Here is a 13,334-nt window from a genome sequence, read left to right on the forward strand (position 1 = left end):
GACTCTATGGGCCCAATTTTACCATCAAGTTGCGCCCGTTTTCGGGCGCGAAAACTTGGTAAAGTCGGGTGTGAGGCGAGTAGCATGATCTACGATCGCCTTCACGACTGTTCCCCCTTTACCAATGACTGAAAATGGCAGCGATCTGGACCGTGCCCGAAATGGGCACGATAGCAATTTAAATGCATTTGAATGCATTTACATTGAATTAGTGGGCTGGATACCCAACTTTACCAGCACTTCCCCCTTTACCACCGTGTTCGTCCGTCCAGATTCAGCGCAAAACAGATATGATCCGCAAAGATCCGATTCGGGTGCTCCAGCTTCTGAGGAGGTAAGTTCAGAGCTTCCGGGGACTCTCTGACTCAGATTGGTGGTTGGCAGGGGGGGGGGGGGGGGGGGGGGGGGAGGGAGGCGGGTCAGATGGCTCTCTGGTGGGGAGGGAAGGGAGGTGGGTCAGATAGCTCTCTGGTGGAGAGGAGAGGGAGGCAGATCAGATGGTTCTCATGTGGAGGGGGGGGGAAGTGGGTCAGATGGCTCTCTGGGGCGGAGGGAGGCAGGTCAGATCGCTATCTAGTGGGGGGGGAGGAAGGCGGGCCAGATGGCTCTCTGGTGGGGGGGGAGGGGGCAGCGGGGCAGGGGGAGTCCACTGTCATTCTGCATACGATCGGTGGAGAAGAAGGGAGGGCAGGGGGTCACGATCAGTCTGGGTAGCGGGGGATGGGGGATAAGGGGGACAGTAATGTTGTGGGGGTGGGGCAATGTCTGCCAGAGGGAGGCATTATCCGGCCGGGGAGCAATGTGGCAGGGGAGCATTTTTCAATTTTTTTTACTGCGCATGCGCAGTTGGAGGCTCCGATCAGAGCTACAGTGTTTCGGGTGTGATATGCCCCACCCACAGGCCTCTGCAGCGTGATTCGGAATCACTGATATTTTTGCAGGCAGGGTGCGTATGGGGGTGCTAGAGAAAGGGTCTAAAAGTCAGATCTGAAACACTCCCAGATTCAAGTCCGCCCAGCACTCAGAATCAAAATGGTAAAACCGAACGCTATGACACAGAATCAAGCAGGACTTCCCGCCATTTTGACTTCAGAGAAATGTGCCATGGAACCCACTCGCCATTGCACTTAGCTTCGAAGATGGAAAATTCTGCCCTATGTGTTTGCACATCTGTGGCCCAGAACTTATTACAATGGGTCATTTCATGACATGCCGTGTAAGTTAGACTTGTTCCTGCATCATTGAGTTCAAGCATTCTGGCTGCAAGTGATAAGGGCAACACGGTATCTTAGACCTTAGAAAACAATGGGGCTAACAGTTAACCATTTAGATTAAGATTGAAAGGTGAACAGAAGAAGGATTGAGAAGAAAGGTGAATTAGTGAGTGATTCAGCTTCAGAAAGAGAAATCAAAAGAGGGAAAGAAAGACTGAGTTAAGAGACTGTGAGAAATAATACAGAAAGAGAAATTCATATTTAAGGGAAAATTACATTTTTAAAGAGTCCAACAATAATTCGCTGGCTGAAGGAATCAAACTCTGCATTCTTAATTGATTAACTTCTGGGCAAGAAAGATAGATTGGCAGTTAGTTACAACCATCACACCATTGAAACGGTGTTTACATTATTAATTAGTGAAGTTAACCTTTCGCGGTGAATTTAATAAGCAACTAATGTACAAATGCCGAAACTATATGAAGATCACAGGGAAATTAAGGGAAATATGTTGATTCACGAAGGTTAAGACGAAGTGCTGCAAATTGCCCACAATCTTCATCGCTATAAATTGCTGCCTATTTGCATATTAATAGTGGTATTTTTTATTCACCCATAGTTATTTGTCTAGCAATTCTGGACTATTTTTCAGCAGCTGCTGGTAGAAACCAAATTGTATGTGCAGTTTTTGTAAGTTATGTATGAGACAATTTTCAGTCCATTGTAATTATTGTATATCATTCTCATATGAAAATATTTGCAATTATATGACTTTCATAATTTTAACACATTTACCATTTTGGTTACTAAGAAGAATAAAGGAAGTCTATTGAGCAGCAATGTTTGATGATAATAAAATAATTTGTTTTGGTTTCCCAACAATGTTGTTAGGAGGCAATCATATATATCTTACAGAAGGTGTTCATTTAATGGTCTTTAGCCTTCATGGTTGACAGCAGTGAAGTTGATTTTTATTACATATTATTTACTGGTAGATTCATCAATGATGGAATAGAAAACTGCCATTGAGACGTATTGGCTTATGAGGAAAGACTAAGTAGACTGGAACTATATTCATTGGAATTTAGAAGAATGAGGTGGGATCTTACAGAGACTTATAAAATTATGAAGGGAATAGATAACGTAGAAGCAGAGAGGTTGTTTCCACTGGTGGGTGAAACTATAACTAAGGGGCATAGCCTCAAAATAAGGGGGAACAGATTTAGGACTGAGTTGAGAAGGAACTTCTTCACTCAAAGGGTTGTGAATTTGTGGAATTCCCTGCCCAGTGAAGCAGTTGAGGCTACCTCATTGAATGTTTTTAAGGCAAAGATAGATTTTTGAACAGTAAAGGAATTAAAGGTTATGGTGAGCAGCCGGGTAAGTGGAGTTGAGTCCATGCAAAGATCAGCCATGATCTTATTAAATGGCAGAGCAGGCTCAAGAGGCCAAATGGCCTATTCTTGCTCCTAGCTCTTATGTTCTTATGTTTTAATCTAGTAATGACGTAAAGTGGACACGGCCTAAAAGGGAAATATAGTTTGCTAAGATTTTTTATTATTAGTGTAGCTACATTGGACAAATGTATTTACTGATTCCCTCATTATTTTAGGACAGCTATTTCAATGGTACATGCCAATAACATGGAAGATTTCCAAGTACATCCTACCTGCAAGAAATGGGACTAATCTAGTCTGGTCAATTGTCACCCATTAGCATTTTCTCAATCATCAGCAAATTGAGGGAAGGACTCATCAATAGTGTCATTACACAACATCTATTCACCAATAATCTGCTCAGCGCTGTTCAGTTTGGTTTCTGCCAGAATCATATGGCTCCAAACCTCATTGCAATCTTGATCCAGACACACTGGTTTTGATATCAAGACAATATTTAACCAACTAAGGCACCAAGGATCTTAACAAAGCTGATGCCGATGGGTAAGAGTGTGGAAAACCAAAGAGTGTGGAGTCTTAACTGACACGGGATGATGATGGTTATTGTTCAAAATCAACCATTGGTACCCCAGGAGAAGTTCACCAGGGCAGGATCTTCAACTACTTTGTCAATGGCCTTTCCAATATCTATATAGTCCTATTCCCATAGAGTCAGGAGTGGAGTTGTTTCCTAATGATTGTATGGTTTTTATTTCCATACACAACTCCTCCGATAATGAAGTTGCCCTACTTGCCCACACAGGACCTAAATGACAATGCAGGACTAGTTTGGCAAACAGTATGTAACATTTGAGCCATGTAAGTGCCAGATTACAACCATCTCCAACAAGAAATAATCCAATCATATTCCCCTGAATTTTAACTGTGTTGTCTTTGCTGAGCTTCTTACATCATCCTAATATGGATATTATTGCTGTTGCTTTATCATTGCTGGGTCAATGTTCTGGAACTCACCACTTGATCATCATGGGAACAGTAATTAACATTTTAATGATTCAAAGAAAAGGCCCGCACCTCAGGTTGACTAGAGACAAGTAGAAAATGCAGCTCTTGTTACCTACATCCCAAGAAAAAAAATAATTTGTGGAATGCAGAAATCACAGAGGCGATTCTCCCAAAAGTTCTGAATTGGTGGGAAAATGACTGTTCTAGATCACGACTGTTTTGTCAGTGCAGCTTCACACTCGAATCTCCCCACTCTGTGCAATGCAGAGGTCACAATCAGAATCTCATTAAAAACCTGGGGGACGGGGCCTATTCACGCCGGAGTCTGACAGTTCTGGAACTCTGCACATGTGCAGTGGTCCCGATCTGTCAATTTCCACGTTTGCTGGCCAGCTCGATCGCTGGCCAGCCCGGGACCCCGCAGTGCTGCCCCTCCATTCCTCCCCCCATTGATCATGGCCCCACAATAATTCCTGGGCCAGCCCTGATCCCACCCTCTAGCAGTGGTGATCCCTCACCCCAGCAGACAACCCCCAGGAGGCAGGCCCCCACCCCAGCAGAATACCACCTTCCCAGCCAGCCCCAATCACTGCCCTCCCTTCAGCCCAGACCAATCCCAATGCAGAGTGGCAGCGGGACCTCCCACCCCCACCAATCGCCTTAAGCCCCGCCCGCAATAGACCTCACCCCCTTGGCACTGCCCAATGCCTGGTGGGCAGTGCCAAGGTGCCCCATGGGCATGGGCACTTTGCCCACTCTGCATTAGGCAGTGCCAGGTGGCGCAAGCTGGTACTGCCAGGATGCCCATGCCCAGGGGGCATCACCCCCCGCCATCCGACCCCCTGGGGGCCCCAATTGCCCTCCCCTTCATTCCGGCGGGATCTCCCGCTTGTTTCCCGAACGTGGGGAGCTACTCTATACCCTGCTGGAATGAAGTATTCCTGGCAGAGTGGGAGTTGCTATCAGGCCCGTCACGGAACTTGCCGGGCCCGATAATGACATGCAAGATATATTTAAAATACATTTTAAAAAGATTTACGTCTCTTCCTGCCGCTTTCCAGCGCGGTGTGAACTGCGAACTGTTCTCCGGCTCTGGGAGACACACATGCGTTCCCGGCGCATGCGCAAATCACAGAAAATGGCTGACATGTGATTCTCCCGACCGGACCCGCCAAAAAAGTTGCAGGTCGCGATGGGAGAATCGGGCCCCACAATTCTTATGGAAAGCCTTCAAATTATATCAGAATTTAACCATAATGTTGTTGCACAATGGGGACATTTTCTGTGTTACTGCCATTCTGTTCGCAATAAGTCAGTTGGTGAAGGGACCTAAAAGTTATGACTGTTAGAAATGCCAACTTACTGTCAGGTTTTCATCCATCCAAATCTTGAGTGGAGTTCAATTCTGTTGGGCAGATCCAGCTCCCATGGGAACCAGGTGAACTGGAGTCAGAGGAGGCAAGTCATATACTGGTGCCATTTTAGGCTCTGCTGCTTCTGCCCAACAATCATGGGTGGCAGAAGTCAGGAGGCACCAAATTCCAGTGATGTTTTTTAAAAAAATCCTTAGATGCAGGATCGGGCAACATTGTTATGTAAGTCACTTGTAGATTATGAGCCAAATGGTTTTCAAAAAACTGGTAATTCCTTTTAGTTCTGATATTATTCTTCCTATTTAGGTTGCTGTCGCAGGATCTTCATTTTCATGCTCCAAGATATTATGTTGTGCAATGGTAGGATAGAGGTTGGATCTTACGATTCTCCACAGCCATTGCAGGCTCACTTTCAAAAAAAGATGAAAGAAAGTCAGAGTGTAATCATCCAGGTGACTTTTACATATCTCCCACGAGTATTGTCCATCGACAGAATCCTGGGAATAGAGCGTTTATAAGACAAAATTGTACATGCCATCCAGAGATTCAGAGAAATGAACAAACATCAAGTTAAAAAAAGGCAAATTTTATTGAAAGAAAACTCATCTTTCTTCCTTAAAGAGTTAAGTATAGCACAACATGAAAGAATCATATTTTTTTAAGCCTCACTTTTGTTAGTTTACTGGACTTTTGTTCTAAATTCTAAAGATTAAGTCGTGAGCAGTAATTTCCAAACATGTAATGATAAGTGTAAGTTCGGGCTATAAGTTAAATTATCCTATTTAAAAGGTAGAATTCTGTTTACACTGAATAAAAAAGTATAGCTTTACTTAAGATTAGATTACCACCACTCTTAGTTTCTCTGATATTTGACCAGGCAGGAATTACGAGATGAACAGTAATTGAATTACCTCAATCCATTTTTTGACAGCTCACTTAAAGCTCTTTTTCACTGCCATTCATTTTCCATGTACAGATGAGAGAATGGATAATGCTATTATGCCCACAGGTGCCTTTTTCTATAAGTAATTGCTAGGGCAACAAGCTATGTTGCTGCGGACATTGTATTTTGCCATTTTTAGTGGGACAAAAGAAAGAACCATTTTTTCCTTTCTTTCTATATTCCTCTTTATATTGTGAATTGCATAATAAAGAATAAAATAAAGCATAGAATATTAAAAACAGGAAATGTTGGAACTGCACATATAGTCAGTCAGCATCTGGAAGAAAATTGTTTCAGCTTTTATATCTTAGATCATTCTTACAAATCTTTGCTCCTATTAGCTTTGAAACTGTCTATTTTTTGCCTTAAGATTTAGCTCGGTTCTTAATAACATAGCTGGGAAACAGACAGACAACCCTGACAAGTAATTGTTTCCAGTTCCTTTATTTTTTTTAAATTTATGGGGTATGGGCAATGCTGGCAAGGTTGGCATTTATTGTCCATTCTAGTTTCACTGGGAAGATAGTGTGAGTTTTCATCTTGGACCACTTTGGCAATTTGATACAACTGAGTGTCGCCACTTCCAAGGACAGTTAAGAATTAACCATATTGGTGCACACCTGGAGTTACATATAAGCCAGACAAGGATTACAGGTTTCCTTCTGTAAAGGACATGACTTGGATTTATATAACAATCTGAGAGCTAATTGGAATTGTAATACAGACCAGCCAGGATCTAACTGAATAGTGGGACAGACTTGAAGAGCCGAGTGGCCAACTCCTGTTACTATTCTAGGGTAACAGCTACATTTATTTTTCTAAATCATAGCCAAACCAATTCCAAATAAAATTCACCACTGCCTTGTCTTATCCATGCAAAAATTATTGGTTAGAAATCCAGGTGCTTCCATTTTCAATGTGCAGGCATCACCGAATACAATCCTAAATGGTAAGACCCAAAGTGCCCTAATATTGGACAGTGGCATAATTTTCACAGAGCCAGCGAGTTATGGATAGTAACAATAGCTGTGATCACAGCAGCTCCCTGTAAGCACAGAGGGATGGGGGTGCAACTGGGTCAAAAGGCGAGTGATCAGGTCAGAAGGCGTGCACTGGATAAGAAGGATGCTCCTGTTCTTGAACTTCATGAGCGGCACGGTGGCACAGTGCACTGCTGCCTCACAGTGCCAGGTACCTGGGTTCAATTCCTGGCTTGGATCACTGCCTGTGCCAAGTCTGCACATTCTTGTCTGCGTGGGTTTCCTCCAGTTTCCTCCCACAGTCCAAAATGATGTGTTGATTAGCTGCATTGGCCATGCTAAATTCTCCCTCAGTCTACCTGAACAGGCACCGGAGAGTGGCCACTAGGGGATTTTCACAGTAGCTTCATTGCAATGTTAATATAAGCCCATTTGTGACACTAATAAATAAACTTTTTAAGTTAATAAATAAAAGTTTTAAAAATGTACTCTGTCGGTTCCTCTGGTAGTTTCTTTAGGATCATTTATCATGCTGCATAGACCTGGTTTTCCTGAATGTAGCTAAAACTAGCACTAACTGGCAGCCTCAATCCAAACTAATCTTGTATTGGAGACTTCAAGTGGTCCTTTGAATTTCACCACATGACAGGAGTTTACCGCAGTCTTCATGTTCACTTACTCTTCATCCTATTGGAAGATTAGGAGACGATTTAGTGCCTGTAGAACAGGATGTGTGTGGCTGAATTACTAGACCTATTTCTTATTAAGTATGTTAACTTTAATTATTTTCATCAATCACATCACTAATCAATAAATCTTCTTGTGTCCATATTTGGCCATTGAAAAGTGGAATGTGAATGGCTAAGTGGATATATTTGTAACCATTCCTTCAAGCGTTAATATGTAATATGTAGAATATCTTAATATTCCATCCTGTGGCGTCTTAATTTTAACTGCTGTACTGTTACCTATTGCAATATTGCCTAATTATAAAAGGTTTCCTGCACTGTTAAACCATCAAGAAATCTCAGTGTGACTGCTTTACATGTGAACTGTTTCCTTTCAGGTGGAAGTTGACAAAGCAGTAAAAGCTGCCAGGGAAGCTTTTCAGATTGGATCACCATGGCGCAGGATGGATGCTTCTGAAAGAGGAAAGCTTCTGAATAAACTTGCTGATTTGATGGAACGAGATCGTGTTATATTAAGTGTGAGTTATATCTTACATTTGCGTGATCAGACATGCGAAGCTTCCAATGTTACTGTTATGATATGCTTTTGTACTACAAATGCTTCTTACAGATTCACATATTATAGAGTAGTTATAATGGGAGACTTTAGTTATCTGAATATAGATTTGGATGGTTGTGGTGTAAAGGGCAGGGAGGAGTAATGGTTCCTTGAATGTGTTCAGGAGAATTGTCTACATCAGTATGTTTCCAGTCAAATGAGAAAGGAGGCGCTGCTAGAGCTGGTTCTTGGGAATGCAGTGGACCAAATTAATTGTGTGGCATCAAGGAGCCCGAGCAAATCTGGAGTCCATGGGAACCAAGGGAAAACTCTCTACTGTTCGGAGTCATACATAGCACTAAAAAAGATGGTGTGGTTGTTAGAGATCAATGATCTCACCTCCAAGAAATCACTTCAGGAATTCCTCAAGGCAATGTCCGAGACCCAACCATCTTCAGCTGCTTCATCAATGATCTTCCTGCCATTGTCGTCAGGATGTTTGCTGATGATTGCACAATGTTCAGCACCGTTCACAACAACTCAGTTACCTGAAGCAGTCCTTGTCCAAATACAGCAAGACTTGGACAATATCCAGGCTTGGGCTGACAAGTAGCAAATAACATTTGCACCACACAAGTGCTAGGCAATAACCACCTCCAACAAGAGAGATTTGGGCTTTTGCCCCTTGACATTCAATAGTGTTACCATTGTTGAATCCCCGACTATCAACATCATGATATTCTGGGGGTTACTATTGAAATTGAACTGAACTAGCCATATAAGTACTGTGCTACAAGAGCAGACCAGAGGCTAGGAATCCTGTGGCAAGTAACTCACCTTCTGACTGCCCAAAGCCTGTCCACCATCTAAAAATTAAAATAAAGTTTATTTATTAATCACAAGTAGGCTTACGTTAATACTGCAATGAAGATACTGTAAAATCCCCTAGTCGCCACACTCCAGCACCCGTTCAGGTACACTGAAGTAGAACTTAGCATGGCCAATGCACCTAACCATCTACAGAGCACACGTCAGGACTTGATAGAATATTCTCCCCTTGCTTGGATGAGTGCACCTCTAACAACACTCAAGAAGTTTGAGCCGCAAGAAGCAGCCCGCTTGATTGGCACGCCATCCACAATTTTGGGAAGCTGCACACTGGTTTTTTCGTCACAGCCAGCACTTAGGATAAAAATGTAAAATTTCACTCTTAGTGATCACATACTGCTACATGGATGCCATTCCTGAATAACAACAATTTGTAATTCTATACCATCTTTAACATAGTAAAATAACTCAATGTGCTTCGCAAGAGCAATTTTCAAACAAAATTTGTCAAACCACACAAGGAGATATTAAGGCTCATGACCAGAACCTTAGTCATGGAGGTAGGTTTTAAGGAGTTCTTTAAAGCAGGAAAGAGAAATAGGGAGGTGGAAGGATTCAGGAAGAAATTCCAAGCTTAAAGCCTCGGCACCTGAAAGTATGTTAGTTAATGGTAGAAGAATTAAAACTGGGATGCTTAATAGGCCAGAGTGGGAGGTGTGCAGATATAACAGAGATTGTAGAAATGGATGAGATGACAGTTAGGGAGGGGCAAGGCCATGGAGGAATTTGAAAACAAGGATGTGAAGTTGTGCCTTGGGATGTTTTACTAAATTTCATGCACTATATAAACACAAGTTGTTGTTGTTGATATTGACTCTATGGAAGGGAGCAAAAGTTGGAATTTGAGCTCCCTCCAACTCATATTCATTTCTATTCTTTAATTTCTGAGGAAAGGTACGGTATAAATACACCCTGATTCTCAAAGATGAAAATGTGTCCATCATCATCACGGCTGCACTATTCAAATTTGTATTGCAGCCCTCCAGACAACACTCCATTTCTCTCCACCCTCCCCCATCCCCCTCCACACGCACACAGGTTCACAGCAGTACCTGTGCATTCTATTAAGTATTTCAGTTACATGACTTCAATTAATTAATATGAGGACATACTTAAATGTCACGAAAAGATGGAATTGTGTTGTCCTACATACTTATCCAAAGATTACTGACAGAAGTTTCAATGCAGCTTTTTTTTGTTACTTGAATATTAATGAGAAAAAATTCTACATTCATCAACTATTTCAACTAGACACTCAACCAGCTCAGGCCCTGTTATGTGATCATCACAAAATAATGTGTGACATGATTCATGGAATGGTATAATTACACTGAAGGTCATTGCAGTAGGTTATTTAATAAAAGTCTTTACATCTTTTTTATGTTTAGGATATTCTTAAATTAAGATGAATTTTTAACTTCTCAATTATTGGAGATAGCTGCAGGCTCTCTTGGAAAGTTAGAGCTGATTTAACTGTAATTCATTAGAACTAATATCACTGACTGGCAAAATTTTTATTTTATTTAAGACAATAGAATCTATTGACTCTGGAAAGCTCTTCCTCCATGCATACTTTGTTGACTTAGATGGCTCAATTAAAACACTGCGCTACTATGCTGGCTGGGCTGACAAAATCCAAGGACGTACCATCCCTGTGGGTAAGGTTTTATTTATGTTCATTAATTGTGTTAAATTAATGTTCTCATCTAACCTTGAAATAAACACTGTGGGAATTTTCTAATAATGTAAGAATGTTTTCATGCAGTGTGTTTATTTTTAGCTAAATTATTCTAATCTCAAGATTTTCAGAACCAGAAACAAAATTATCTTGTCTGTTACTCCCAGTACACATCTTAAACTTCACTAATCCTTTAACAGCTGTGTTAGACAGGAAAGCTTTTTCATTTTGTTAATAAACAATTATAAGTAAATTATTAACAAGTTATTCCCAAAAATGCGCATTTACCTTCATAGCTTTGGATCTTTAGTTTTGGCTACTTCCCTTCTAATCCGTTATAGACAATTGATTTCTTATAAACGTATGGAACCATAAGCACCAATGTAAACTCTGGTGGAAACGGTATTTCTTCATATGTGGGCACAGTAAGAAGTCTCACAACACCAGGTGACTCATCTGATGAAGGAGCAGCGCACTGAAAGCTCGTGATTCTAAATAGACCTAACATAGAAAACTACAGCACAAAACACGCCCTTCGGCCCCACAAGTTGTGCCGAACATATCCCTACCTTTTAGGCCTACCTATAACCCTCCATCCTATTAAGTCCCATGTACTCATCCAGGAGTCCCTTAAAAGACCCTATTGAGTTTGCCTCCACCACCACTGACGGTAGCCGATTCCACTCGCCCATGACCCTCTGTGTGAAAAACTTCCTCCGAACATTTCCCCTGTACCTACACCCCAGCACCTTAAACCTGTGTCCTCTCGTAGCAGCCATTTCCACCCTGGGAAAAAGTCTCTGAGAGTCCACCCGATCTATGCCTCTCAACATCTTATATACCTCTATTAGGTCTCCTCTCATCCTACGTCTCTCCAAGGAGAAAAGACCGAGCTCCCTCAGCCTATCCTCATAAGGCATGCCACTCAATCCAGGCAACATCCTTGTAAATCACCTCTGCACCCTTTCAATCTTTCCACATCCTTCCTGTAATGAGGCGACCAGAACTGAGCACAGTACTCCAAGTGGGGTCTGACGAGGGTCTTATATAGCTGCATCATTATCCCCCGACTCCTAAACTCAATCCCTCGATTGATAAAGGCCAGCACACCATACGCCTTCTTAACCACCTCCTCCATCTGCGTGGCCGATTTTAGAGTCCTGTGGACCCGGACCCCAAGGTCCTTCTGATCCTCTACAGTACTAAGAGTCTTTCCCTTTATATTGTACTCCTTCATCCCATTTGACCTGCCAAAATGGACCACTACACATTTACCTGGGTTGAGGTCCATCTGCCACTTCTCCGCCCAGTCTTGCATCCTATCTATGTCCCTCTGTAACTTCTGACATCCCTCCAGACTATCCACAACCCCACCAACCTTTGTGTCGTCGGCAAACTTACCAACCCATCCCTCCACTTCCTCATCCAGGTCATTTATGAAAATGACAAATAGCAAGGGTCCCAGAACAGATCCATGGGGCACACCACTGGTGACCGACCTCCATTTAGAAAAAGACCCATCTATACCCACTCTCTGCCTCCTTTGGGCAAGCCAGTTCTGGATCCTCAGGGCAGCAGCCGCTTGGATCCCATGCCCTCTCACTTTTTCGAGAAGCCTTGCATGGGGGACCTTATCGAACGCCTTGCTAAAATCCATATAAACCACATCTACCGCTTTCCCTTCGTCAATGTGTTTCGTCACATTTTCGAAGAACTCCACCAGGCTCGTAAGGCACGATCTGCCTCTGACAAAGCCATGCTGAGTATTCTTGAGCATACTAAACCTCTCCAAATGCTCATAAATCTTGTCCCTCAGGATCTTCTCCATCAGCTTACCAACCACTGAGGTTAGACTCACCGGTCAGTAATTTCCTGGGCTATCCCTATTCCCCTTCTTGAAAATAGGAACCACATCTGCAATCCTCCAATCCTCCGGTACCTCTCTCGTCTCCATCGACGATGCAAAGATCATCGTCAGAGGCTCTGCAATCTGTTCCCTCGTCTCGCACAGTAACCTGGGGTACATCCCATCCGGACCCGGCGACTTATCTATCTTGATGCCATTCAAAGATTCCAGCACAACCTCTTTGTTAAAGTCCACATACTCAATCTTTTCAGTCCACCGTAAGCCCACAGTACATCCACCCAGGTCCTTCTCCTCTGTGAAAACCGAGGCAAAATACTCATTAAGCACCTCTGCCATTTCTACTGGTTCCGTACTGATTTTCCCGCCTTCACCTTTTATAGGCCCTATTCCTTCACGTCTCATCCTTTTACTCTTCACATATTTATAGAACGCCTTAGGGTTTTCCTTAATTCTACTTGCCAAGGCCTTCTCGTGACCCCTTCTGGCTCTCCTAATTTCCTTCTTTAGTCCCTTCCTACAAGCCGTATACTCATCTAGATCCCTATCTTCGCCCAGCTCTCTGAACCTTTTGTATGCTTTCCTTTTCTTCTCGACTAGGTCCCGCACAGCTTTCGTGCACCACGGTTCCTTTAACCTACCAACTCCTCCCTGTCTGCTTGGAACATTGTCCTGTAGAACTCTAGACAGACATTCCTTGAAAAACTGCCACCTCTCTTCAGTACATTTCCCCGAGAATACCTCCTTCCAATTTACTCCTTTAAT

The 13,334-nt window shown here is 42.7% G+C and overlaps 1 protein-coding gene across 4 annotated transcripts in view; it reads left to right on the forward strand.

Annotated features, from left to right (window-relative positions):
* LOC144494934 (aldehyde dehydrogenase 1A1-like) overlaps nucleotides 1–13,334 on the forward strand; it is a 134,901-nt gene that overhangs the window by 54,865 nt on the left and 66,702 nt on the right. For all 4 annotated transcript variants that reach the window (XM_078214554.1, XM_078214557.1, XM_078214556.1 and 1 more), the window contains exons 4-5: nucleotides 7,979–8,119; nucleotides 10,556–10,685. In XM_078214554.1, coding sequence (XP_078070680.1) covers nucleotides 7,979–8,119; nucleotides 10,556–10,685 — 271 coding nt within the window. The remainder of the gene's footprint in view (nucleotides 1–7,978; nucleotides 8,120–10,555; nucleotides 10,686–13,334) is intronic.

The sequence above is a fragment of the Mustelus asterias genome, chromosome 6 (genome assembly GCF_964213995.1).
Source record: "Mustelus asterias chromosome 6, sMusAst1.hap1.1, whole genome shotgun sequence".
Classification (NCBI taxonomy): Eukaryota; Metazoa; Chordata; class Chondrichthyes; order Carcharhiniformes; family Triakidae; genus Mustelus; species Mustelus asterias.